Source organism: Pristiophorus japonicus, chromosome 8 (genome assembly GCF_044704955.1).
Source record: "Pristiophorus japonicus isolate sPriJap1 chromosome 8, sPriJap1.hap1, whole genome shotgun sequence".
In the NCBI taxonomy this organism is placed as follows: domain Eukaryota; kingdom Metazoa; phylum Chordata; class Chondrichthyes; family Pristiophoridae; genus Pristiophorus; species Pristiophorus japonicus.
In genome coordinates, this window is record NC_091984.1 from 30370985 (window position 1) to 30398806 (window position 27822).

General features: G+C 43.8%; 1 protein-coding gene across 4 annotated transcripts; it reads left to right on the plus strand.

The window, feature by feature from the left end:
• On the plus strand, window positions 1–27822 carry hccsb (holocytochrome c synthase b). Of its 4 annotated transcripts, none has more exons than XM_070886019.1 (7): window positions 1–84; window positions 9791–9933; window positions 10452–10609; window positions 14290–14435; window positions 16213–16332; window positions 20207–20293; window positions 26129–27822. In XM_070886019.1, the coding sequence occupies exons 2-7, from the start codon at window positions 9816–9818 to the stop codon at window positions 26328–26330; spliced, it is 831 nt and encodes a 276-aa protein (XP_070742120.1). In that variant the 5' UTR covers window positions 1–84; window positions 9791–9815; the 3' UTR covers window positions 26331–27822. The 4 variants fall into 4 exon arrangements, with proteins under 4 accessions (XP_070742120.1, XP_070742121.1, XP_070742122.1 ...); XM_070886020.1 differs by having other exon boundaries at window positions 14–84; window positions 9788–9933; XM_070886021.1 differs by having other exon boundaries at window positions 19–52; window positions 9788–9933.

Here is a 27822-nt window from a genome sequence, read left to right on the forward strand (position 1 = left end):
TGTGGGAAGCACGTGACGGAACCTCGCAGAGAGTTGAGAAGCGGCGACGAAGGTGAGAGTGGAGGGGGAGCGGAGCAATCCGGGGTAGGTACTCCCAGGGCGGCTGGGCGATCAGTGACAGTAAGTCGCGGGGCGGAGCGGTCTGTCCGGGCCTTGAGCAGGTCGGGCCGCTGCTGCTGGGCCTAAATGGCGCCGTGGAGTTTGAAGGCTACCGGGGGACGAGCGGCTCTAGCTGCCGGCCCAGTACAGTAGGCTTGGGCTCAAATCACCTCCTGCCCCCAATACATCATCATCATCATCATCATTACCATCACCATAGGCCGTCCCTCGGAATGGAGGAAGACTTGCTTCCACTCTACAGTGAGTTGTCAGATGGCTGTACAGCCCAATACGGGAATTACAGTCTCTGTCACAGGTGGGACAGACAGTGGTTGAAGGAAAGGGTGGGCGTGGAGTCTGGTTTGCTGCACGCTCCTTCCGCTGCCTGCGCTTGTTTTCTGCATGCTCTCGGCGACGAGACTCGAGGTGCTCAGCGCCCTCCCGGATACACTTCCTCCACTTAGGGTGGTCTTTGGCCAGAGACTCCCAGGTGCCGGTGGGCTTGTTGCACTTTATCAAGGAGACTTTGAAGGTGTCCTTGAAATGTTTCCTCTGCCCACCTTTGGCTCGCTTGCTGTATAGGAGTTCTGAGTAGAGCGCTTGCTTTGGGAGTCTTGTGTCGGGCATGCGGACATGCAAGCCATGATCCTGACCAACGGATCTACCACAGACCCAATCCACGTCCGGGCCGGGGTCAAGCAGGGCTGTGTCATCGTGCCAACCTTCTTCTCGACTGTCCTTGCTGCAGTGCTCCATCTCACTCTCGACAAGCTCCCCGCTGGAGTAGAACAAAACTATAGAACCAATGGAAACCTGGTCAACCTTCGTCGCCTCCAGGCTAGATCCAAGGTCATCCCATCCTCTGTCATCGAACTATAGTACGCGGACGACGCTTGCGTCTCTGTACATTGAGGCCGAACTCCAAGCCATCGTCAACATCTTCACCGAGACGTATGAAAGCATAGGCCTTACACTAAACATCCGTAAGACAAAGGTCCTCCTGATCCCGCCACACAGCACTGCCCCTCAGTCATCAAAATCTACGGACAACGTGGACTATTTTCCATACCTCGTGAGCTCAACATTTAAAAACACAGATTCCTCTCGGATTTATCACTGAGATATTTAGCTAGACGTATGAGGATATTACTTCTCATATTAAAACAATTGTGACCAACATGTTCGTCATATTCAACCTCATTGTCTCCTCAACTAGATACTAATGTATCAGTGGAAACTGCGCAGGAATTCCAATAAATATATTTCAGATCATTTGCCTTTTCCATGTGGCACAAGTGGCTGAAATATATTACTTTAGAATTGGTTTAAATACCCAAAGCAATCCACTCTTATTTAAATGGGGTGAGGTAATTCACTTGCTGTTTTGTGTCATGAGTTACATGATCAGTTATCACTTCTTCACTTATCCATGTTTTGCTGCTGATAGGATTTTATGGACTATCTCGCTATTCTCCACCAACACATGGAGACTAGTATTTGAGTTACATGGTAATTAGATGACTAAAAATTATGGAAGATATATTTTTAGATTATTTCAACGGATTTGTTTGTTCAACGGTTGACATAATTTCTAAAATGTTTAAAGGCCACACTCCGCACATTTACAGCATTAGTTCCAAGACTGTTGTTTGGTTATCGAAGCACCTTGTGGTGTTTTTGTTAATGCTGCTATAATAAATGCAAATTGTTGTATTCGGCGGGGTTAGTATAACTATTCTTAATGCCTGCTGGATGTAAATTTTAATCATGACCAATGGAGGAATTCATTCCATAACTTAGAAGTTTTGCACTTTTTAAAATTTACTATGCTCCGTGCAGTTGCAAGTTGGTATGTGATGACTGAAATCTCCCCATTAAATCATTATGTAAGAAAGAAGTTGCTTTTATATAGCATCTTTCACATTGTCCGGACGTCCCAAAGCACTTTACTGACACAATTACATTTGAAGTGTAATCGTTGTTATTGGCCCTTAAATTCCGGTCGAGCTCTTCCCGCGGGCAAACGACAGAAAAAGAGAAAAAAGATGTGCATTTACCTGTTGCTGCTGCGCCCGTTGTAACTTCCGAGCCTGAGGTCTCTCGTGATTGCGCGTCGCAGCGCGTGCACGTGGGGATGTGCGCAGGCCGGGAGCTGGAGACAGTAGCCAATCAAGTGTTGTATAGATTCTCATTCATAGTAAAGGAGTTCCGTAAGTCCGGGACTCCTATTACTATGAATGAGAAACTCCCCACAAACACCCAAAACACTTTTTAAAAAAAAAAAGTAGAAAATAAACAACATATTTAACATTCATTTAAATTAAAGTTATATAAAAAAAATAATTTCTTGACTTTTTAAAAAGTTTTTTTAATTAAGCCTTAAAATAAACTTACCGTAGTGGGGAGAGTTTTTCAACAATAAAATGTGTTTTTATAACTTTATTTTAAAATGTTTGTGTATTTTTAAACACTTGAGCCTGAAAAGGCAGGTGTATAGCCTACTTTTACAGTCGCAAGATTTTAAAGGACATTTGCAGGGCAAATATCGGAAATCTTGCCCTGCAAGTGCCCTCGCTCCCGAGCTACGGAGGATCTGTCAAGCCAGAAACTTGGCAGATCGGAAAAGCCGGTTTTCAGCGCATGCGCATTGCGTACTGAAAACCAGCGCTTCCGATGCCTTTCCGCGTCCGTTGAAACTTCGTACAGACCCAGGACATTGGAATTTCAGGGCTATTATGTTGTTGTTATGTCAGCAGATGTGATCGTTAGCATGCACAGCAAGGTCCCGTAATGAGATAAGTAACTGCATAATCTGTATTTGCTGGTGTTGATTGAGGAATAACTGTTGGCCAGGACACTGGGAGAACTGCCCTGTTCTTCAAATAATGGCGTGAAATATTTTGGGCTGGAAATTCCCCAACCTTGTGCCCGTTTTTTTTGCGATATTTCGCTGTTTTTGGCGGAAAATGGCAAACCGGGAAATTCGGAGAAGTCTTGCACCGGCGGTTTTTAAGTACTGCTGGGGAGCAGATCACCGGCGTGCAAGACTCAAAATAGCGTTTTGCCAAAAATTTGGCTTTGAGGATAGGATGGAAAAAAAACACCTGGGAAAAACCTGTGTTGCAGCCCTTGGAACAGCGGTAGGTAAGTTAAAGTTTTTATTAATTCTTTTGCAGCAATTTGATAGTTAAGTGTCTTGTGAATGTTTTGTGATTTAAGGCCCAACTCGCAGCGGTATCGGCCTCGAAGAAAAGTTGCAAAAATTTGTGGTTTGTGCCACGAATCTTCGTGCTATGCCGATTTTTACCACTGGGCGCATTTTATCCCAATGTAGCGGTAGTGGAGTCATTTGCAAAAATACCGCTATGTCCACTTGGACCAAATGGGCCTTCAGTTTAACACCTCATTGGAAAGATGACACCTTCGACAGTTGAGCACTCCCTCATAAGAGCATAAGAAGCAGGAGTAGGTCATACGGCCCCTAAAGCCTGCTCCGCCATTCATAAGAACATAAGAATTAGGAACAGGAGTAGGCCATCTAGCCCCTCGAGCCTGCTCTGCCATTCAACAAGATCATGGCTGATCTGGCCGTGGACTCAGCTCCACTTACCTGCCCGCTCCCCGTAACCCTTAATTCCCTTATTGGTTAAAAATCTATCTATCTATGATTTGAATACATTCAATGAGCTAGCCTCAGCTGCTTCCTTGGGCAGAGAATTCCACAGATTCACAACCCTCTGGGAGAAGAAATTCCTTCTCGACTCGATTTTAAATTGGCTCCCCCGTATTTTGAGGCTGTGCCCCCTAGTTCTAGTCTCCCCGACCAGTGGAAACAACCTCTCTGCCTCTATCTTGTCTATCCCTTTCATTATCTTAAATGTTTCTATAAGATCACCCCTCATCCTTCTGAACTCCAACAAGTAAAGACCCAGTCTACTCAATCTATCATCATAAGGTAACCCCCCTCATCTCCGGAATCAGCCTAGTGAATCGTCTCTGTACCCCCTCTAAAGCTAGTATATCCTTCCTTCAGTAAGGTGACCAAAACTACACGCAGTACTCCAGGTGCGGCCTCACCAATACCCTGTACAGTTGCAGCAGGACCTCCCTGCTTTTGTACTCCATTCCTCTCGCAATGAAGGCCAACATTCCATTCGCCTTCCTGATTACCTGCTGCACCTGCAAACTAACTTTTTGGGATTCATGCACATGGACCCCCAGGTCCCTCTGCACTGCAGCATGTTGTAATTTCTTCCCATTCAAATAATATTCCCTTTTACTGTTTTTTTTTTCCAAGGTGGATGACCTCACATTTTCCGACATTGTATTCCATCTGCCAAACCTTAGCCCATTCGCATAACCTATCTAAATCTCTTTGCAGCAATCTCTGTGTCCTCTACACAACCCGCTTTTCCACCAATCTTTGTGTCATCTGCAAATTTTGTTACACTACACTCTGTCCCCTCTTCCAGGTCATCTATGTATATTGTAAACAGTTGTGGTCCCAGCACCGATCGCTGTGGCACACCACTAACCACCGATTTCCAACCCGAAAAGGACCCATTTATCCCGACTCTCTGCTTTCTGTTAGCCAGCCAATTCTCGATCCATGCTAATACATTTCCTCTGATTCCGCGTACCTTTATCTTCTGCAGTAACCTTTTGTGTGGCACCTTATCGAATGCCTTTTGGAAATCTAAATACACCACATCCATCGGTACACCTCGATCCACCATGCTCGTTATATCCTCAAAGAATTCCAGTAAATTAGTTAAATGTGATTTCCCCTTCATGAATCCATGTTGCGTCTGCTTGATTGCACTATTCCTATCTAGATGTCCCGCTATTTCTTCCTTAATGATAGTTTCAAGCATTTTCCCCACTACAGATGTTAAACTAACCGGCCTATAGTTACCTGCCTTTTGTCTGCCCCCTTTTTTAAACAGAGGCATTACATTAGCTGCTTTCCAATCTGCTGGTATCTCCCCAGAGTCCAGAGAATTTTGGTAGATTATAACAAATGCATCTGCTATAACTTTCGCCATCTCTTTTAATACCCTGGGATGCATTTCATCAGGACCAGGGGACTTGTCTGCCTTGAGTCCCATTAGCCTGTCCAGCACTACCCCCCTCGTGATAGTGATTATCTCAAGGTCCTCCCTTCCCACATTCCCGTGACCAGCAATTTTTGGCATGGTTTTTGTGTCTTCCACTGTGAAGACCGAAGCAAAATAATTGTTTAAGGTCTCAGCCATTTCCCATTTATTAAATCCCCCTTCTCATCTTCTAAGGGACCAACATTTACTTTTGTCACTCTTTTCCGTTTTATATAGCGGCAAAAGCTTTTACTATTTGTTTTTATGTTTTGCGCAAGTTTACTTTTGTAATCTATCTTTCCTTTCTTTATTGCTTTCTTAGTCATTCTTTGCTGTCGTTTAAAATTTTCCCAATCTTCTAGTTTCCCACTAACCTTGGCCACCTTATACGCATTGGTTTTTAATTTGATACTCCTTTATTTCCTTGGTTATCCACGGCTGGTTATCCCTTCTCTTACCACCTTTTTTCACTGGAATATATTTTTGTTGAGCACCATGAAAGAGCTCCTTCAAAGTTCTCCACTGTTCCTCAATTGTGCCACCGTTTAGTCTGTGTTCCCAGTCTACTTTAGCCAACTCTGCCCTCATCCCACTGTAGTCCCCTTTGTTTAAGCATAGTACGCTCATTTGAGATACTACTTCCTCACCCTCAATCTGTATAACAAATTCAACCATACTGTGATCACTCATTCCGAAAGGATCTTTTACTAGGAGATCGTTTATTATTCCTGTCTCATTACACAGGACCAGATCTAAGAGAGCTTTCTCCTTTGTAGGTTCTGTAACATACTGTTCTAAGAAACAATCCCGTATGCATTCTATGAATTCCTCCTCCAGACTACCCCGTGCGATTTGATTTGACCAATCGATATGTAGGTTAAAATCCCCCATGATTACTGCCGTTCCTTTTTCACATGCCTCCATTATTCCCTTGATTATTGTCCGCCCCACCGTGACGTTATTATTTGGGGGCCTATAAACGACGCCCACCAGTGACTTTTTCCCCCACAATGATTCAACATTTTGCTCATTAGAGCCAATATCGTCTCTCACAACTGCCCTGATATCATCCTTTATTAACAGAGCTACCCCACCTCCTTTCCCTTCTTGTCTATCTTTCCGAATTGTCAGATACTCCTGTATGTTTACTTCCCAGTCTTGGCCACCCTGAAACCACGTTTCTGTAATGGCCACCAAATCATACCCATTTGTAGTGATTTGTGCCGTCAACTCATTTACTTTATTTCGAATGCTGCGTGCGTTTAGGTAGAGTGTTTTAATACTAGTTTTTAAACCATGATTTTTAGTTTTGACCCCTCCTGCAGCCCCTTTATATTCATACATATTGTCCCTTCCTATCACCTTGTGGTTTACACTTACCCCAGTGCTATTCTGCTCTGTTGCCTCCTGCCTTTTGCATTCTTTCTTGGGGTCCTGTTCATCTGAGCTCTCACCCACCCTAACTAGCTCAGATCCCTCTCCTGGTTCCGAATACTCCTTGCATTGAGGCACCGAGCTTTCAGACTTGCCTTTTTATTACACTTTGACCCTTTAGAATTTTGCTGTACAGTGGCCCTTTTTGTTTTTTGCCTTGGGTTTCTCTGCCCTCCACTTTTACTCCTCTCCTTTCTGTCTTTTGCTTCTGTCTCCTTTTGTTTCCCTCTGTCTCCCTGCATTGGTTCCCAGCCCCCTGCCATATTAGTTTATACTCCTCCCCAACAGCACTAGCAAACACTCCTCCTGGGACATTGGTTCCAATCCTGCCTAGGTGCAGACCGTCTGGTTTGTACTGGTCCCACCTCCCCCAGAACCGGTTCCAATGCCCCAGGAATTTGAATCCCTCCCTGCTGCACCACTGCTCAAGCCACGTATTCATCTGAGCTATCCTGCGATTCCTACTCTGACTAGCACGTGGCACTGGTAGCAATCCCGAGATTACTACTTTTGAGGTCCTACTTTTTAATTTAGCTCCTAGCTCCTTAAATTCGTCTCGTAGGACCTCATCCCTTTTTTTACCTATATCGTTGGTACCAATGTGCACCACGACAACTGGCTGTTCACCCTCCCTTTTCAGAATGCCCTGCACACGCTCCGAGACATCCTTGACCCTTGCACCAGGAAGGCAACATGCCATCCTGGAGTCTCGGTTGCGGCCGCAGAAACGCCTGTCTATTCCCCTTACAATTGAATCTCCTATCACTATCGCTCTCCCACTCTTTTTCCTGCCCTCCTGTGCAGCAGAGCCAGCCACGGTGCCATGAACTTGGCTGCTGCTGCCCTCCCCTGATGAGTCATCCCCCTCAACAGTACCCAAAGCGGTGTATCTGTTTTGCAGGGGGATGACCGCAGGGGACCCCTGCACTACCTTCCTTGCACTGCTCTTCCTGCTGGTCTTCCATTCCCTATCTGGCTGTGGACCCTTCACCTGCGGTAAGACCGACTCGCTACACATGCTGCTCACGTCACTCTCAGCATCGTGGATGTTCCAGAGTGAATCCACCCTCAGCTCCAATTCCGCAACGCGGTCAGTCAGGAGCTGGAGGCGGATACACTTCCCGCACACGTAGTCGTCAGGGACACTTCTTCCAGTGTCCCTGAGTTCCCACATGGTACAGGAGGAGCATATCACGTGACCGAGCTTTCCTGCCATGACTTAACCTTTAGATACACTTAATTTGACGACAACAATGTTAACAGGTTACTTACTGATATAAAAAAGAAAAAGAAAAGCTACTCACCAATCACCAGCCAATCACTTACCCCTTTGGCTGTGACGTCACCTTTTGTTTTCTTTCTACTTTTTTGCTTTTTCTCCCGGCTGGAGCTGTACAAGCTGGGCCTTTATAGGCCTCTCGCCGACTGCCGCTGCCTCAGGTACATCCGCTGGGCCTTTATAGGCCTCTCCAACTCACGCTGTTCCCGCCTCTCGCTGACTGCCGCCGCCTCAGGAACACCCACTGGGCCTTTATAGGCCTCTCCAACACACGCTGCTCCTGCCTCTCGCCGACTGCCGCCGCCTCAGGAACACCCACTGGGCCTTTATAGGCCTCTCCAACACACGCTGCTCCTGCCTCTCGCTGACTGCCGCCGCCTCAGGAACACCCGCTGGGCAAAACCTCAGGCAATAAGATCATGGCTGAACTTTTACATCAACTCCACTTTCCCACCCGATCCTCATAACCCTTGATTCCACTAGAGTCCAAAACACACTCTCGGTCTGAATATACTCAACGACTGAGTATGCATAGCCTTCTGGGGTAGAGAATTCCAAAGATTCACCACCCTCTGAGTGAAGAAATTTCTCCTCATCTCAGTCCTAAATGGCTGGCCCTTATCCTGAGACTATGACCCCTAGTTCTAGGCTCTCCAGCCAGGGGAAACAGCCTCTTCGCATATATCCTGGCAAGCCGATACGCGTTTTAATGGGATCACCTCTTATTCTTCTAAACTCCAGAGAATATAGGCCATTCTACTCAAGTTCTCCTAATAGGACAGCTCTCTCTCAACCCAGGAATCAATCTAGTGCACCTTTGTTACACCCCTCCAAGGTATCCTTCCTTGGGCAAAGAGACTAAAACTGCACAGTACTCCAGGTATGGTCTCGCCAAATATCTCTCTCATTGCAGTAAGGCTTTCTTGCTCTTGTACTCCATCCCCCGTGCAATAGCGGCCAACATACTATTTGCCTTCCTAATTTGTGATTTGTGCCCAAGGGCACCCAAATCCCTCTGAATCCCAACATTTTTACCTTTTTAAAAAAAAATATTCTGCTTTTCCATTCTTCCTACCAAAGTGGATAATTTCACATTTCCCCACATTATATTACATCTGCCACCTTCTTGCCTAATCACTTAACAGCTCTATATCCCTTTGCAGCATCTTTGCATTCTTCTCACTTCTTGCAGTCCCACCTAGCTTTGTATTGTCATCAAACTTTGACGTATTACACTTGGTCCCTCATCTAAGCCATTGATATAGATTGTAAATAGCTGAGGCCTTGTGGCACTCCACTAGTTACACCCTGCCATCCTGAAAATGATTCCTATTCTGTTTTCTGTCTGTTAACCAATCCTCAATCCATGCTAATCTATTACCCCCCCAATCCCAAGAGCCTTAATCTTGTGTAAATCTCAGTACTATACTTCAGTGTTTACCTAGATTATATGCTCAAATCTGGTGTGGGGTTGAACCCACAGCCTTCTGACTAAGGTGAGAGACATGCCACTGAGCGAAGGCTGAAGGGCTGAAGACATAATTATTTAAGATAATGGGAACTGATGTGTTTATACATTCAATAAGTGAAAAATGAATTCTGTCCATCAGCATATTTAAGTATAGGAATTGTAAAAAACTAAAGGTTGCAAGGATCTTGTTAGGTTGATTACCTCATAATTGCAGCTTTTAAATTAGTACATGACCAGATGGTGGTCTGGTTTGTATATTCTTAATTATAACCCATGTATTGAGTAAATGCTGACATTTTGATTTTTTAAACAATAATACCGTGGAGCTAGCATGGTATTCAGCTTATAATCGGATTGTTGCCTTTTGTCATCTTGTCACAAATCTAAAGGGCTTACCATGTTTCACAGCAGATATTTGAGGCCTTAAGTCATCCAAATGATGGGAGCATCCACGTCAACGCTACCTAACAATGTGCAAATAGCTTCTGCTACTGCTGCAACACCGGCAACATCCTCATTATCGGAATGCCCTATGCATCAAGCCAAGAAGGAAGGTAAACATTTTTAAATGGCTGAAGCCTGAATACTGGTGTGCTTTACCTGAAGCATAGGAATGTGTTCTGTAACCAACTAGTACAATTATTTTATGAAAACAATGTTTTATATTAAGCACATTTAGGGGGCAGGATCTCATCATTATTGAGAAGTTTAAATGTGTCTTGGAATTGCTGTAGGGTCTCTTCAGAATTTAGTTGCTACATAATTTGGGACTTTAGAGATTCACACTGGGTATTTTATACATCTGTGACCATATGTGTTATGCATGAACAAATATTTAAAACTCATTGGCCTTCATGTTACGCTATGAATATTAGTGTACATATACATAATGTGTTACTTTGTTATATTTGTGGCTCTTTTAACCCAACAAAGAAATTTAGCATTCATACTCTTAAAACACCAACAGCAGAATTTCAAGGCTGTCACTACAAAATAGCATTGATATAGTTGTATAATTGTAATGATTCATTTAAAGGAATTGATCATCTTTTTGCAACCTGTGTTCCATCAGGTTGCGCAATGCATCAGGCAACTGCAACAGCTATCTCAACAGAGAATGCATCTTATCCCATGCCAGCACATCAGGAGAGGGCATATGAATATGTGGAGTGTCCCATGAAAGCAGCTGGCAGACCAGAAACAGAAGATGATATTGATCCTAGAAATATGGTAAATAGGACAGGATTCATTTTAATCTTTGAAATGTTAACATTTGTCCATGTTTTTCCATTTCAGTGTGCTACCCTTCCTAAGTTTTCCACTACAGTAAAGAATTTGGGTAAAAAATGCCCTGAAGGTTATTTTTAAAACCTTACGGGTAAAGATACCTTGAGTAGACTATAATATGTCGTTTTTCATGAAAATGTGCTAGTTTAATTCTGCTGTCTGTATCTATTTATGTGCTTACTTTAACTGTTGATTGGCTGAGCGATTGAAGCTTGAACTCCAGGTAGTTAAACTTGTTGGCATACCAGAGAGAGGTTGCATAGTGACATCTGATGAAAATTCCCAATTTGTTTAAAAAGTTTCTAAGAGTTGTTAAAAAGTCTAAGATGTAGATCAATAATAGGTTATAAAAGTTTGCCCAATTGTTTAAAAGTGCATCAGTGCATACGCCCCTACACTCGGTGCAACGCATGAGGCTAAAGAGGGTTTTTAGTCCAACCCCGATATCCTTGTCCCGCATCCCCACGGGCAATAAATTGATCCTCCTGGGTGAATTTAATGCCAGGATTGGCAAAGGCACAGCCGTCTGGGGAGGCATGATTGGCAGAGAGGGGGTAGGGAAAGCCAACTCCATTACCCTACTCCTGACAAAATGTATAGAACATGAATTCCTCATCACCAACACCCTATTCCGCCAGAGGGACAAATACAAGGCATCGTGGCAACACCCTCGCTCCAAACACTGGCACCTGCTTGACTATGTCATTGTCCGAGCCAGAGATCGCAAGGATGTGCGCATCACCCGCGCTGACGATTGTTGGACGGACCACTGTCTAATCCGATCCATTATCAGCATTAACATAGCCCCAAAGCAGAGGGGACAGTAGAAGCAGTTCCGCAAAAAAGTTAATGCCGGGGCACTTAGAAACTCAGCTAAGAGAGCCCTATGTAGCCAGCGCCTCACAGCCAATCTGACGTACCATGATGACCCGGAGATGCTGAATGCCCATAGCGCTTGGTCTGCCCTCCAGGCCTCTATAACCATTGCCTGTGAAGAGACGCTTGGTCACTCAATCACAAAAGATCAGGACTGGTTTGATGAAAATGAGCAGGAGATCGAAGAACTAATAGATCGCAAACGCAAAGCATTTCTGAGCCTCAAGCAACAACCCAACTTGGGAGCTGCAAAACAGCATTACAGACGGCTCACGGCTCAGGTCCAACAAAAAATCTGGGATCTAAAGAACAGGTGATGGATGGAGAAAGCACAGGGGATACAACAACTGGCCGACAGCCACGATATGCGAGGATTCTTCACTGCAATCAAGGCCACCTACAGTTCAAATTCCCTTGGCCCCACCCCACTCCTGGCCAAGAACGGGGAAACACACATCAAGGACACAGCGGCTGTCGGGGGCCGATGGAAGGAGCACTTTGAAGATCTCCTCAATCGAGACTCTGCCTTTGACTCAAGTGTTCTCGAATCCATCTCGCAGCACGCAACCCGCCACCAACTCAATGAAATTCCAACATTGCACAAGGTAGGCAAAGCCATAAAACAGCTCAAGAATAACAAGGCTAAGGGTGTGGATGGAATCCCTGCTGAGGCGCTAAAGTATGGCGGAGAGGCGCTGTTGGTGCGGTTACATGACCTCATCTCTCTCATCTTGAGGGAGGAGAGCATGCCGGGAGATCTGAGATGCAGTGATTGTGACCATTTTTAAAAAAGGGGAAAAGTCTGACTGCAGCAACTACAGGGGAATCTCCCTGCTATCAGCCATTGGGAAAGTTGTCGCTAGAGTTCTCCTCAATCATCTTCTCCCTGTGGCCGAAGAGCTCCTCCCGGAATCACAGTGCGGATTTGTCCCCTACGATGCACAACGGACATAATCTTTGCAGCGCAACAGCTGCAGGAAAAATGCAGGGAGCAGCGGCAGCCCTTATACATGGCCTTTTTTGCTCTTACAAAGACCTTTGACACTATTAACCATGAGGGTCTATGGAGCATCGTTCTCAGTTTCGGATGCCCCCAAACGTTTGTCTACATCCTTCGCCTGCTTCATGACGACATGCAGGCTGTGATCCTTACCAACGGATCCATTACGGACCCAATTCACGTCCGGACCGGGGTCAAACAGGGCTGCGTCATTGCTCCAACCCTCTTAATCTTCCTTGCTGCCATGCTTCACCTCACAATCAACAAGCTCCCCGCTGGAGTGGAACTAAACTACAGAACCTGTGGGAAGCTGTTTAACCTACGCCGCCTCCAGGCCAGGTCCAAGATCACCCAACCTCTGTTGTTGAGCTGCAGTACGCGGACGATGCCTGCGTCTGCGCACATTCTGAGGCTGAACTTCAGGATATAGTCAATGTATTCACTGAGGTATATGAAAGCATGGGCCTTACGCTTAACATCCGTAAGACAAAGATCCTCCAGCAGCCTGTCGCCACCGCACAGCACTGCCCTCCAATCATCAAGATTCACGGCGCGGCCCTCGACAACGTGGACCATTTCTCGGGAGCCTCTCATCAACAAAGGCAGACATTGATGTGAAGATTCAACATCGCCACCAGTGCAGCCTTTGGCCGTCTGAGGAAAAGAGTTTTTGAAGACCAGGTCCTCAAATCTACCACCAAGCTCATGGTCTACAGGGCTGCAGTAATATCCACCCTCCTGTATGGATCTGAGGCATGGACGTTGTACAGAAGGCACCTCAAATCGCTGGAGATATATCACCAACGATGTCTCCGCAAAATCCTGCAAATCTCCTGGGAGGACAGGCGCACACCATCAGTGTCCTCGCCCAGGCTAACATCCCCAGTATTGAAGCACTGACCGCACTCGATCAGCTTCGCTGGGCAGGCCATATAGTTTGCGTGCCAGATACGAGACTCCCTAAGCAAATGCTTTATGCGGAGTTCCTTCATGGTAAACGAGCCAAAGGTGGGCAGCGGAAACGTTACAAGGACACCCTCCAAGCCTTCCTGATAGTGCGACATCACCACTGACACCTGGGAGACCCTGGCTGAAGATCGCCCGAGGTGGAGAAAGTGCATCCGGGAGGGTGTTGAGCTCTTCGAGTCTCAACGCAAAGAGCATGAAGAGGTCAACTGCAGGCAGTGGAAGGAATGTGTGGAAAACCAACCCCACTGACCCCTTCCCTCGATGAATGTCTGTCCCACCTGTAACAGGGTCTGTGGCTCTCGTATTGGACTGTTCAGCCATCAGTGAACTCACTTTGAGACTTCCTCGATTCCGAGGGACTGCCTATGATGATGGTGATGAGTGACATCTATGAAATTAATAACCTCTATGCTACCATTTTATTTATGAATTCAACATGTTGCACCTTCTAATGAACTATTTCTTGAATGTCTTGCTTGTAAATGAAGTAAGAGAAGACTTGCAACATTTTGCCGAGAAGGTAGATAAATTGCATAACTTAGCTGTAATGAGGCAAAATGTATTCCGGGGAAGATAAATTTCATTTCAACTGAAATTAGCATTAAAACAATGAGTATCGACGGTGGTTTTAGATTTTTAATTTTTCCTTTCTAAGATTCAAATTAGTGAAATCAATGCATTTGAGCTGGATCTGTATTTACTTTTTTTTAGATAAAAGTTATATGATGACATCCTGTGACTTTTTTTTGAAGTTGGTATTTATCACTTTCTTTTGTAGATGCCACCACCTAACCAGAAGCCAGCACCAGATCAGCCATATCCCCTTTCTGTAGTCAGAGAGGAGTCCTCCATTCCTAGGTCTTCAGACAAGAATTGGGTATACCCTTCTGAACAGATGTTTTGGAATGCAATGCTCAAGAAAGGGTAAGCAGACAAAGATCTATTGTCACATAGGCACCAGTAGTATTACTACCGTCAGCCATGAGTTAAGGAAAGGAATGTCACCAGGTTAATGCTTGCAGGTTAGATTCTGATTCTTTTAGTCTGCATCACACAGCTACTCTTATTTTAAAAGCCTTGAGATTTGTAGTTTCTGTGAGCAGTTCTAAAAGGGTATGCGGATGGAAGAATGAAAACTGCTGCAGTATGTGGCCCTCCTATTTTGTGCCTGAGGACTGTTATTGTGGCAGCAGCAAGAGCTCAGAATTGCTTTTGATCTATTTTTGCATTCTTGCCTTGATCACAGCTCAACATTTTCAGCCACTGCATATATTTGTTGACGAGCTAACAATAGAAATGTGTTTTGATCTTAAGTTTTATTAACAGTCATGTTTTAGGAAAGTGAGTGGATTAATAAGTGTGTTTAGATAGCAATTGTGATATGTTAATAATAATTGGAGCATCCCAATGGCCCAGTGAGTAAATGTACAACATTGTGTGAAACTGAGCCATACAGACTAGGAAAGTTCAAGGTTTGATTCCAAATCTATGGTGACTTAGCTGAGCTTTTGCCATGGTGCCCCTGGACTATAAATGATCTGAAAAATCAGCAAGATTCCTGTTCTCGATTGCTATCCAGTTACCTCTGCTGGGAGATGTGGCTGCAAAGACAGGATTGGGCTCAGCTGTGATGCCTTCATGGGCAATAGCCTCTTGACACTCATTGTCTACACTCTCTTAGTGGCAAGTTACTGAGGATTGCTGACACTCTGAAAATTACCACAGCAAGACCTCAGGAGAGGACAGGACAATTTAAAAAAAGAAAACGTGGCAATACAAATGTCTTTTACCCTACATTTGTAAAACTGTGGGGTGGAAATTCAGGCTTCTGCCACCCCTCTTCGCAGTGGCGGCCAGCTTCCAGTGCCCCGCCGGGACATTCGGTGCCAGTATCGACGGGGCGGAGCAGTACGCCCAGGAGAGGCGAGCGGGTGTGCAACACCCCTGGTTGCGGCACCGGCTCGATATTTAGATCACGCCTGACCCGTAGCTTGCCGTGGTGGACGTTCCAAGCTGTAGCGGCTGCAGTGAGGTAAGTTATGCCGACCGCAGGTAAGTGTGATTGGTTATTTTTGTTTGCGATTTATGTTGTGATTGCGTGAGCTATGTATTGGGAATGTTCTTGGTGTTTTTTTTCCATGATTTCCCCCCACCCCACCCCTCGGGCCTCTGTTATGGCGCTCTGAGGCCGCCTCTTTAGCTCAGGATTTTCCCTTTCTCAGTCGGGCTAGCGGCTTAAAAGAGACGTGCAATGCCTCCCAGCAGCCTGCTCCAAACTCCGGGGCCAGCTGATGAATTTTGCGGCAGTAGACCCAAACCATTTGCCGGTGCAAAATTTACCGATCCGCCCGGAACACTGCCCCAACTGAGGCGCAACTGAATTTCCATCCCTATATGTTTTCTTTAGCCTATTACTAATCTAGCACAAGTTTTATGTTGCTCGGATTTCTAAATACCAATGTTTAGTTCTGATTAAAGAATAATGGTACAGAGTACCTGTGTTTCATCACTGGTGTAGTACTAAATTCTGGTTGTTGTAAGTGCTGATTATGAAAAAGGTCACGGTTTTATATTCTGTAATTCAACTTTCATTTCACTGATTGCTTGAGTTTCGCTCAAGAAAATGGATTATTTTAGCAAATGAAAAAAGCAATTACTGTCTTGGTTTAAAACTGTATTTCATTCTACAATTGTTTTACAGGTGGCGCTGGCGTAATGAAGATATTGCAGCTAACGATATGTCAAACATTATTAAGATCCATAATCAGAACAATGAACAGGCCTGGAATGAAATACTCAAGTGGGAAGCACTCCATGCCAAGTTAGTTCAACTGCTGAAAGCAGATGCACCTATTAAACAGCACAGTGGTAGTTGTCTGTTGCTAGGGTTATTTTTATTTCATAAATGAAATTGACCTTGCAATGTATCAAACTTTGATTTATTGAATTACTGTTTCATTTAATTAAAACGAACACTTGAAAGACCAAATGCCGACTGATCTCATCAGAGGGTTTACAGTCTTTAAGATTCTGAAAGTTCTGCGAATTCTGTGCATGTTGTTTACTTCCACCCGGATATAATAAGATTTTTATTTTTCACTTCGTTGAAGTATCAAAATGATATGCTACAGGTTTTATTCTGTGGACAAGTTCTTAGTGACACTAGTGTTAGTACAATGGAGGCTGCGGAAAGGAATTGACCACTTAAGGGAGTGAATTCTCCATGCAGAATTTCTTTTCATATGATTTCCTCTGTTTTCCAGAATATTTAAGTGAACTAAAATACTACCATCTGGAATTCAGTTGAGCCATTGAACCCTTACTGGAAGCTACAATCGTTGCAATGACTGAAAACGGTTTTCATCATCACAACTGACTGACCAGTCAACTATGTTCTGCGAGCATGCATTCATCACACAATTGGTTTATTCATCGTGCTCTGTGCTCACTCTTTTCCAGCTGCCCAGGTACACTTTCGTCAGTTGTGATGTTGAAAACTGCTGGTTTAAAACAGCATGGGTAGCAGAAGCAATGAAAAATGTGAAGAATATAGTCTTGATATGTTTTGCTGGCAAAAGGCCTATTTACTTAAACAGGCTCAATGTGGAGGATGAATTCATGGACTGCATACACAATAGTTTTCTAGATCAGTACGTTGAGGAACCAACTGGAGAGCAGGCTATTTTAGATCTAGTATTGTGCAATGAGAGAGGGTTTATTAATAACCTGGTAGTAAAGGGGCCCTTAGCGAAGAGTGACCATAATATGATAGATTTTTATATTAAGTTTGAAAGTGATTTAGTCAAATCCGAAGCTTAGGGTCTTCAATCTAAACAAAGCAAACTACATAGGTATGAGGGGCGAGTTGGCTACGGTAGATTGGGAAACCACAGTAAAAGGTATGATGGTAGACGAGCAATGGCTAGCATTTAAAGAATTAATACATAATTTACAACAAGTATACATTCCTCTAAGGCACAAAAACTCCACAGGAAAATTGGTCCAACCGTGGCTAGCAAGTTAAAGATAGTATTAGATCAAAGGAAGAGGCTATTAATGTTGCCAAAAAGAGCAGTAAGTCTGGGATTTGGGAGGATTTTAGAATTAAGAAGACCAACAAATTGATAAAGGGAAAATAGAATATGAGTGTAAACTAGTGAGAGACATAAAAACAGACTGTAAAAGCTTCTGTAGAGGTATATAAAAAGGAAAAGATTAGCAAAAGTAAATGTGGGTCCCTTACAGGATGAGACAGGAGAAATTATAATGGGGAATAAGGAAATGGCAGTGAAATTAAACACATACTTTGTGTCTGTCTTCACAGAAGAAGATGCAAAACACTCCTGGAAATAGTGAAGAAGCAAGGGTCTAGCGAGAATGAGGAACTGAAAGAAATTAGTATTAATAAAAAATAGTACTGGAGAAGTTATTGGGACTGAAAACCGATAAATCCCCTGGACTTGATGGCCTACATCCCAGGGGTTTGAAAGAGGTGGCTGTAGAGATAGTGGATGCATTGTTTGTCATTTTCCAAAATTCCATAGATTCTAGAAAGGTTCCCATGGATTGGAAGGTAACTAATGTAACCCTGCTATTTAAGAAAGGAGGGAGAGAGAAAAAGGGGGAACTACAGACCAGTTAGCCTGACATCAGTAGTAGGCAAAATGCTAGAATCTATTAAGGACGTGGTAACAGGGCACTTAGAAAATAATAATAGGATTAGGCAGAGTCAGCACGGATTTATGAAAGGGAAATCATGTTTGACAAATCTGTTTAGAGTTTTTTGAGATAGTAACTAGTAGAATAGATAAGGGAGAACCAGTGGAAGTGGTGTATTTAGATTTTTAGAAGGCATTTGATGTCACACGAGGTTATTGAACACAATTAGGGCACATGGGATTGGGGGTAATATACTAGTGTGGATTGAGGATTGGTTAACGAATAAAAAGCAGAGAGTAGGAATAAATGGGTCATTTTTCGATTGGCAGACTGTAACTAGTGGGGTACCGCAAGGATCAGTGCTTGGGCCTCAGCTAGTCAATGATTTGGATGAGGGGACCAAATGTAATATATTCAAGTTTGCTGATGATACAAAGCTAGGTGGGAATGTAAGTTGTGAGGAGGATGCAAATAGACTTCAAGGGGATATAGACAGGCTAAGTGGGTCTGCAAGAACAGAACATGGCAAATGGAATATAATGTGGAGAAATGTGAAGTTATCCACTTTGGTAGGAAAAATAGAAAAACAGTACTTTTTAAATGGTGAGAGATTGGGAAATGTTGGTGTTAAGAGGGACCTTGGGTGTCCTTGTACACGAATCATTGAAAGTTAACATGCAGGTACAGCATGCAATTAAGAAAGCAAATGGTATGTTAGCCTTTGAGTATAAGAGTAAAGGTGCTTACTGCAATTATCTAGGGCCCTGGTAAGACCACACTGGGAGTATTGTGTACAGTTTTGGTCCCCTTACCTAAGGAAGGATATACTTCCCATAGAGGGAGTGCAACAAAGGTTCACCAGACTGATTTCTGGGAGAGAGTGATTGTCCTATGAGGATTGAGTAGACTAGGCCTATATTTCCTAGAGTTTAGAAGAATGAGAGGTGATCTCATTGAAACATCCAAAATTCTTACAGGGCTTGATGAGGTAGATGTAAGAAGGATGCTCCCCCTGGCTGGGAAGTCTAGAACCAGGGATCACAGTTTCAGAATAAGGGGTCGGCCATTTAGGACTGCGATGAAGAAAAATGTCTTCACTCATAGGGTGGTGAATCTTTGGAATTCTCTACCCCAGAGAGCTGTGGATGCTCAGTCATTGAGTATATTCGGTGACTTGTGGGCCTCTACGCAAAGGCCTGCGTAGAGGCTCACGGACGTAAGCACTTCGCCATGTGTCCCTGAGATTACTTGGGCCGGCCCAACCAATCCAAGTAGGGTTATTCGCATTCATACTTGTGATGAGTTCTGTATTTATGGAATCACCATAAGTATGGATGGGAATGCCCCCAAAACACACAAACACTTGAAATAAATGTTTTCAAAATCATATTTAAAATGAATCAAAATGGAATTTGATTAATTATTTAAAACTTTTTTTTGAAAGATAAATTTACATATTTTAAGGGTCTAAAAATAAACTTTCTGTATGTCTTTTTCTGTACTTTAAAAGTCTTACACTTTTATCAGTTGAAAGAATTTCAAGGGCATTCGCTTGACAAATAGCCCAACTCTCCACCCGCGGTGGCTCTTTACTTCCAGATGCATGTGATCTGGAAAGTTTCGCATGCCCTTAGGGGACGCGAATTCAGGGCCAATATGTCGTGTTCCTGAATTTTCACAGCTTCCCTGCACTACTTGTAATTGCTCACTTATTTGGCTGAATTTGTAGTGTACTGCAATACATGGTGGTGTCATATGGGGAGGAGCTCCATTATTAGCTTTGTTGGGACTCTTGTCACATCTTAAAATAAACCCCAGTCATTATCTCTGTTGTCTCCTTAAACTGTCTGGGTTTCTCATAATTTGAATAATGTCTCTAATGTGAAACCTTCATATCTTTCAGTAAACTTCAAGTTCACAAAGAATGAATTCAGTCACTGCTACATAATATTCTGAATAATCAATGCATGTTAGGTTTAAATGTCAATTTAGTTAAATTGAAAACATTTGATATATTTTTGTTTTTGGTATTGTAGAGAATGTCCCTGTGGGCCTTCACTAATCCGCTTTGGGGGGAAAGCTAAGGAATATTCACCAAGAGCTCGGATTCGTTCTTTACTGGGGTATGTTTTGAATCGTTTGAAATTATTATTTAATGTAATTAGATAATTCAGCGCATTTTATTTTGTCCCACTTCATGTATTTTACAATTTATTTTTTACTGTGTCAGATTGTCTTAGACTACATGATCTTTTAAAACAAGTAAATAAATTGTGCCATGTTTTTGGGGAAAATAGGAAGGCGTCCCTGAATGCCGTGTGTGGGGGGCGGTGGAAGAAAGAGATGGCATGTAAGAGAACTTGGTAACCAATTGGTCGAAATCCTTCCTCACTTCTATGTAGTTCAAAGCATTTACTTGAATTCGGCCCAGTCGCACTGCCAGTTATATCAAATTCCACAGCGCGGCTTTGGACAATGTGGACCACCTTCCATACCTTGGAAGCCTATTATCAGCAAGGGCAGACATCGACGACGAGGTCCAACACCGCTTCCAGTGCGCCAGCGCAGCCTTCGGTCGCCTGAGGAAGAGAGTGTTCGAAGATTAGGCCCTCAAATCTGGCACCAAGCTCATGGTCTACTCATCATCATCGTAGGCAGTCCCTCGGAATCGAGGAAGACTTGCTTCCACTCCTGAAGTGAGTTCTTTGGTGGCTGAACAGTCCAATATGAGAGCCACAGACTCTGTTACAGGTGGGACAGATAGTTGTTGAGGGAAAGGGTGGTGGGACTGGTTTGCCGCATGCTCTTTCCGCTGTCTGCGCTTGATTTCTGCATGCTCTCAGCGTTGAGACTCGAGGTGCTCAGCGCCCTTTCTTATGCACTCCCTCCACTTAGGCTGGTCTTGGGCCAGGGACCCCCAGGTGTCAGTGGGGATGTCGCACTTTATCAGGGAGGCTTTGAGAGTGTCCTTGTAGCATTTCCGCTGCCCACCTTTGGCTCGTTTGCTGTGAGGGCGCTTCGAGTAGAGCACTTGCTTTGGGAGTCTCGTGTCTGGCATGCGGATTATGTGGCCTGCCTAGTGGAGCTGATTGAGTGTGGTCAGTGCTTCAATGCTGGGGATGTTAGCCTGAATGAGAACGCTGATGTTGGTGCGCCTGTCCTCCCAGGGGATTTGTAGGATCTTGCAGAGACATCGTTGGTAATATTTCTCCAGCAACTTGAGGTGTCTACTGTATATGGTCCATGTCTCTGAGCCATACAGGAGGGCGGGTATTACTACAGCCCTGTAGACCATGAAATTGGTGGCAGTTTTGAGGGCCTGACCGTCAAACACACACTTCCTCAGGCGGTCTACCCTCCTGTATGGCTGAGACGTGGACCATGTATAGTAGAGAACAGCTCCACAGGTCGGAAGATAAAAGAGCTGGAGCGGCATACCACTTCAACCTCCAGCACGAGCTACTCCAAGTGTATACAGATTTTGAGATGGGAAACTGGGTGATGTCATCAAAACCCTGGTCACCGTTTTGGAGCATGGGCAGGAACATGCTCCTGCTGGAGCAGGGCCCAGGTACAGAGGAGTGGAAAGGTCGGGGCGGGGGAGCGGCGAGAAGAGATGCAACAGATGAGGCCCACGGGGCAGCATGGGCCAGCCCACACTGAGGTATGTGTGCACGCTGGGTCCGTGCAGCAGAGCAGGTCTCCAGTCACCTTGGTTAATCCTTGTCACTAGACCAAGACCTAGCTCTGTCAAGCCCGTGTGGTGCCTGGTGTGCAACGGTCACCGCACGTTAAAAAAATTAATGCACAGGCATCTTCCACCCCCTCAATTGGAGTTCAGGACTGGAACATCGGGTCCTTCATCAAAACATCTGTGAACTCGTGGAAGCAAGTCATCCTCGTTCGAGGGACCGCCTATGATGATACAGTAGACACCTCAAATTGCTGGAGAAATATCACCAGCTATGTCTCCGCAAGATCCTACAAATCCCCTGGGAGCACAGACGCACCAACGTCAGTGTTCTCAATCAGGCCAACATCCCCAGCATCGAAGCACTGACCACAGTTGACCAGCTCCGTTGGGCAGGCCACATTGTCCGTATGCCCAACACAAGACTCCCAAAGCAAGCGCTCTACTCGGAACTCCTACACCGCAGGTGATCCCCAAGTGGGCAGAGGAAATGCTTAAAGGACACCCTCAAAGCCTCCTTGATAAAGTGCAACATCCCCACCGACACCTGGGAGTCCCTGGCCAAAAACTGCCCTAAGTGGAGGAAGAGCATCCGGGAGGGCGCTGAGCACCTCTAGTCTCGTCGTCGAGAGCATGAAGAAAGCAAATGCAGGTAGCGGAAGGAGCGTGCGGCAAACCAGACTCCCCACCCACCATTTCCTTCAACGACTGTCTGTCCCACCTGTGACAGAGACTGTAATTCCCATATTGGACTGTACAGTCACCTGAAACTCACTGAGTGGAAGCACGTCTTCCTCTATTTCAAGGGACTGCCTATGATGATGATGATATACTTCCTCAAATGCTCTCCCTAGTTTTCCACCAGTGATGCCTTTAATTTGCCAGTGGCACCTTCCTTAATTAGACTTTGAGGTTAGGAACTCCCTGTGAGGGAATTGTGTGCATAAATCATTGTTTTACCACTATGTGGGAAAGGACACTATATATGACCATTATAGAATGATCAACAATCTAATTCAGTCTCTTCATTGTATTAAATGTGAGTGAGTTGAAGGTCTGGGTACATGAGGTACACTTGTGTAGTTTATTGTCTACCTTATTCCTTCCTTTTAATATGCAGTGACTACCATCTGCTGGAATTTTGAATGCACTACATTGGGGAAAGGTTTTCAAAACTTCAGCAGAACCACCCTCAAAATAAATGTCACTCCATGCTATTTTTTTTGTATTTTACTACAAAAATGATGACATATATAGGCCCCAAGTTTCCACACGCAGCAAAACAGGTGCCCCTCCGAGCTGGGCGTCGAAAACGGCGCCTGAAAAAAAACGCGCTATTCTCGAGCGCTTTGCAGCTCGATGTCTGCTTGGCGCGGCGCACAGGGGGCGGAGCCTACCACTCGCGCCGAATTTGTAAGTAGGAGGGGGCGGGTACAATTTAAATGAGTTTTTTTCGTGCCGGCAACCCTGCGCGTGCGCGTTGGAGCGTTCGCGCACGCGCAGTCTGAAGTAAACATTGGCACTCGGCCATTTTTAAAAGTGCTGCAGAAAAAGTGAAAATTTGTTTATTGAACCCTTGCAAAGGCTTGCATTTTAATTTTCTTGATATTTCTGTGTGTGAGGGTGAGGGAGTGCATTCTGTAATTAAAGATAGACTGTGATAAACGAGTCACATGCACTTGTTTGAGACTATTCAAATTCTTTGTAGCTGTTCAATTTTTAACATTTTTTAATAAAACCACATTGCCCTTCCATGATCAGCACTGAGGCTTCTTGCAGCTTTCTCCCCCTGCCGTCCATTGGGCCCGATGGCAAACCGCTGCCTCAAGTACTGAGGCTTCCTGCAGCCTTCTCCCTCCCTCCTCCTGCTGTCCGTCGGGAACGGCTGCCTCAAGTACTGAGGCTTCCTGCAGCTTTCTCCCTGCCTCCGCCCCCCCCTGCCGTCCGTCGGGCCCGATGGCAAACGGCTGCCTCAAGTACTGAGGCTTCTTGCAGCTTTCTCCTGCCCTTCCTCCCCCCCCCCCCCCCCCCCCCCTGCCGTCGGTCAGTCCCGACGGCAAACCACTGCCTGAAAGGCCTGCCTGAAGCACTTTCACACAGGTAGGAACATGGTTTATTTAATCTTTTCTTTGCTTGTAAATTTTTATTCAGGTTGGATTTATTTGAATAATATTTGTATAAGTATAACTAAGGATTGATTGTAGAATTTAATGACTTCCCTTCCCCCCCCCACCTCGTTCCCGACGCCTAATTTATAACCTGCGCCTGATTTTTTAATGTGTAGACAAGGTTTTTTTCAAGCCTACAAAAATCTTCACTTGCTCCATTCTAAGTTAGTTTGGAGTACGTTTTCACTGTGGAAACTTTCAAATCAGGTGTCAGTGGCCGGACACGCCCCCTTTTGAAAAAAAAATTCTGTTCAAAAGTGAAACTGTTCGACCTGACTAGAACTGCAGAAAACTTAAATGTGGAGAATTCCGATTTCTAAGATACTCCGTTCTCCACCAGTTGCTCCTAAAAATCAGGAGCAAATCATGTGGAAACTTGGGGCCATAAATTCTAAATGAATGCAAGAATTTTACTTGCGTATGAATTTTATATAAGTATTTCAAGTATATATTTCAACTTGCATCAATATAGCTCCTTTAACGTAATCACTTGGCACTTCACAAATGAAAATGGGGAAATAGACACTGTACAATGGAAGAAGAGATTAGGGAAGTGAACAAAAGCCTGGTTGGAAAGATGGCTTTGAGAAGGTTTTAAAGGAGAAAGAGAAGTGGAGAGACAAAACGGTTTAGGGAGAGAGTTGAAGAGAATGGCGTCACGGTGACCGACTGCTTCATCAGCTATGGTTACTAAATATGGTGTTATATTAGCACACTAATTGAAGGGTGTGGTATTTATAATTTTTAAAAAATCACATCTAGTCAGTGCCACCTATTTACAATTGTTCATTTCATACAATTGCATATAATTGATAAAACATTGAATCATATTGCAAGAACTGGTTTCATTTCATCAAATATCAAGAAAGAACAAATTCTGACATCAAAAGATGTGATGTGTCATAGAGAAGGGGTATCTCAACTATGTCCTAACACGACATTTTCTATTTCTGGTCTTTTTTGAGGCATTTTTCTCCTATTTTAATTTCACAGGCTTGGTCTTTTACAAAGGCCTTCTTGGTGTTGCTTTTTCATTGGTAGATCATTTCTAAATCTATCAATGGTGAAAGCTACCTTTCTAAACCACTAGACGTTGGTAACTCTGGTAGAAGCTAACAGAGCATCAAATGTAAGTGAGAAACTTATTAGTACGGAAACCAGGAGAGCAGGTCCAGTAATATTGATCGCCTTTGAAAATGTTGCTTATATCAGTTGAGTTTGACCAGAAGTATGGCTTGCAAAGTGAATAAAGCAATTTGATTGGGTAAATAAATAAAGGCGACTGGGGAGCAGATCCGAGACTGGCAGATTGGGAGCTGCACATCAGAGAAGGCGAGTAGTTCAGATACTGGCACACCCAGAGAAGCTGAGTAGATTAGAGATTGGCACATAGTGAGAATAGATCAGATCAGGGTCAGTGCATTGCAGAGGGAGAGTACTACAGCGAGAGGGAGGAGGCAACATCGCAGTTTCACATTAAGGACTGTTTAGAAATGATCTTGAATATCGTGGTAAGTACCAGTGTGAATATAAATTACATTGTGGAATTTTCTACCACAGAAAGTTGTTGAGGTCAGTTCGTTAGATATATTCAAAAGGGAGTTGGATGTGGCCATTACGGTGAAAGGGATCAAAGGGTATGGAGAGAAAGCAGGAATGGGGTACTGAAGTTGCATGATCAGCCATGATCATATTGAATGGTGGTGCAGGCTCGAAGGACCAAATGGCCTACTCCTGCACCTATTTTCTATGTTTCTAAACTTGTATATTAAATATTGAGTTATGAGGAAGTGGATAGGCAAGAATTATTGCCGAAAAGGAGCAAATTAATCTAAATGACTTGGCAGTTGTGAAAATGAGATGGCATTGACTAAAATAAATGCTTTTGAATTAATGTTTTGTAGCATTCTATGAATTTGGTATTTTTGTGAGTCTCCATGACATGCAGGTAAGTGAGCCATTAAGACAACAAGTCTGGACATGTCTGCTTGAGACTAATCACAAAATTTAAGTTTTAAAAATGTGGATGTATTTAATATTAACTTGGTTTTGTAAGGTGACTGTTGTATTACAGTTGATTTATTTTAAAATTTCACTAGGTATGAACTTCCCTTTGATCGACATGACTGGATTGTGAACCGTTGTGGAAGAGAAGTACGATATGTGATTGATTACTATGATGGTGGCGAGGTTGACAAATCAACGTACCAGTTCACTGCTCTAGATGTGCGTCCAGCTCTAGATTCCTTTACTGCGGTTTGGGACAGAATGAAAGTCGCATGGTGGCGCTGGACCTCATAAAAAAAATGTAGTATTTACTGCACATGAACCTATGGATATCATAATCTTTAAACTTTTAAAAATTTAAAACAATTACCTGTAAGTAGCAACTGGACAGGTTATATGTAACCTGCATTGTCATTGACCAGATATCACGTGTTTAAAAGCTCTGTTGACCGTTTAAAACAATTTGTGATCATTTCAGTGCATGCACTGACATGGTACAGACATGGTGTATGGTTTGTATTATTTATGTTTTGTGTTGTATTCTATACATTTAGTACTTGTAACTGCTGATTAGGGAGGGATAACTTAATCCATCTTACTCATTTGTGAAGATATTGAAGGATATACTCGACGAAATTACTTTACTGAGGCTGTACACCTGAATATTCCAATTTATTAATTTCAAAAAGTGTTAATTTAATATATTTCATTTTGAGTTTGAGTGACTAGATGGAATACCGATGATTGCAGCCATTAGACTGTTCGCGTGCTTTGAGTGGAGTAGTGTTTGAAAATTATGGTGCAATGCTAGACGTGAGCCCAGTGCGCGCTCTTCACTTTAGTACTGAGCTGCAGCACTCAAAAATGGAGGTGGGAATGGACTAATTATAGTAATTGCCCTGATGTACCAGAGAGCTGAATGAGCTCTGAAAAATAAAGGTACAGCAGCTAAATTTTACATTAGGTTTTCAGTTAGATTGGGAAGTACTCGTTAAGAGTTCCAAAAAAGCTACTTTTGCTAGACTCCCTTGATGTACTGTAATTTTTTGGGGAGTTCTCTCTCTCCATTATGGCAGGCATTGGACTTGATACTAATATTAATAAGAGATTATCCCTTTACCACAGTGGATATTGTTGAGGTTACAGAATGTGAGAGTGACTGGTCTGAACGAGAATCCGGGCCTGAATTGGTCGAAAGTGTGACGTGGTAAATCAAAGTTTTGATTTTGTTTGCATTCCATACACCATCAACAGTCCATATTTGCAAATCTGTCACCCCAAATTATGTTTAAGGTTTGACTTTTTGTTCATTATTGCCCAAATTTATTTTTGGAAGCAAGATGGCTCTTCTGCTTCAAAAGTGATGTCCTCATTTCTGTATTGGTACTTGATTGCTGTAACTTTTGTACAGTGCTATTTAATTGTAGAAATGTGATGCAATGGTGGGGACACCTCTCTCTTTGTTCTAAACTGAACTTCACACCACTGTTCCTAAACCACTTCCTGGGCTCAGACTTGATAAAGGAGAGTTTTCATAGAATGATAGAAATTACAGCACTGGAGGAGGCCATTCGGTTCATGGTGCTGGTGCTCTCTCCTGTAACCCCATTATCCCACATCCTTTTATATTCCTCCTTTTCAAATAGTTGTCCAATTCCCTTTTGTTCTGGAGCAGGGGTGGGCAATTATTTGGTCTGGAGGGCGACTGAACAAGTTTTGGTGAGCTGTTGAGGACCGCACTCATAAAATGAATTGTTAACCGGTACCATTAAAATTTGTTACGGCA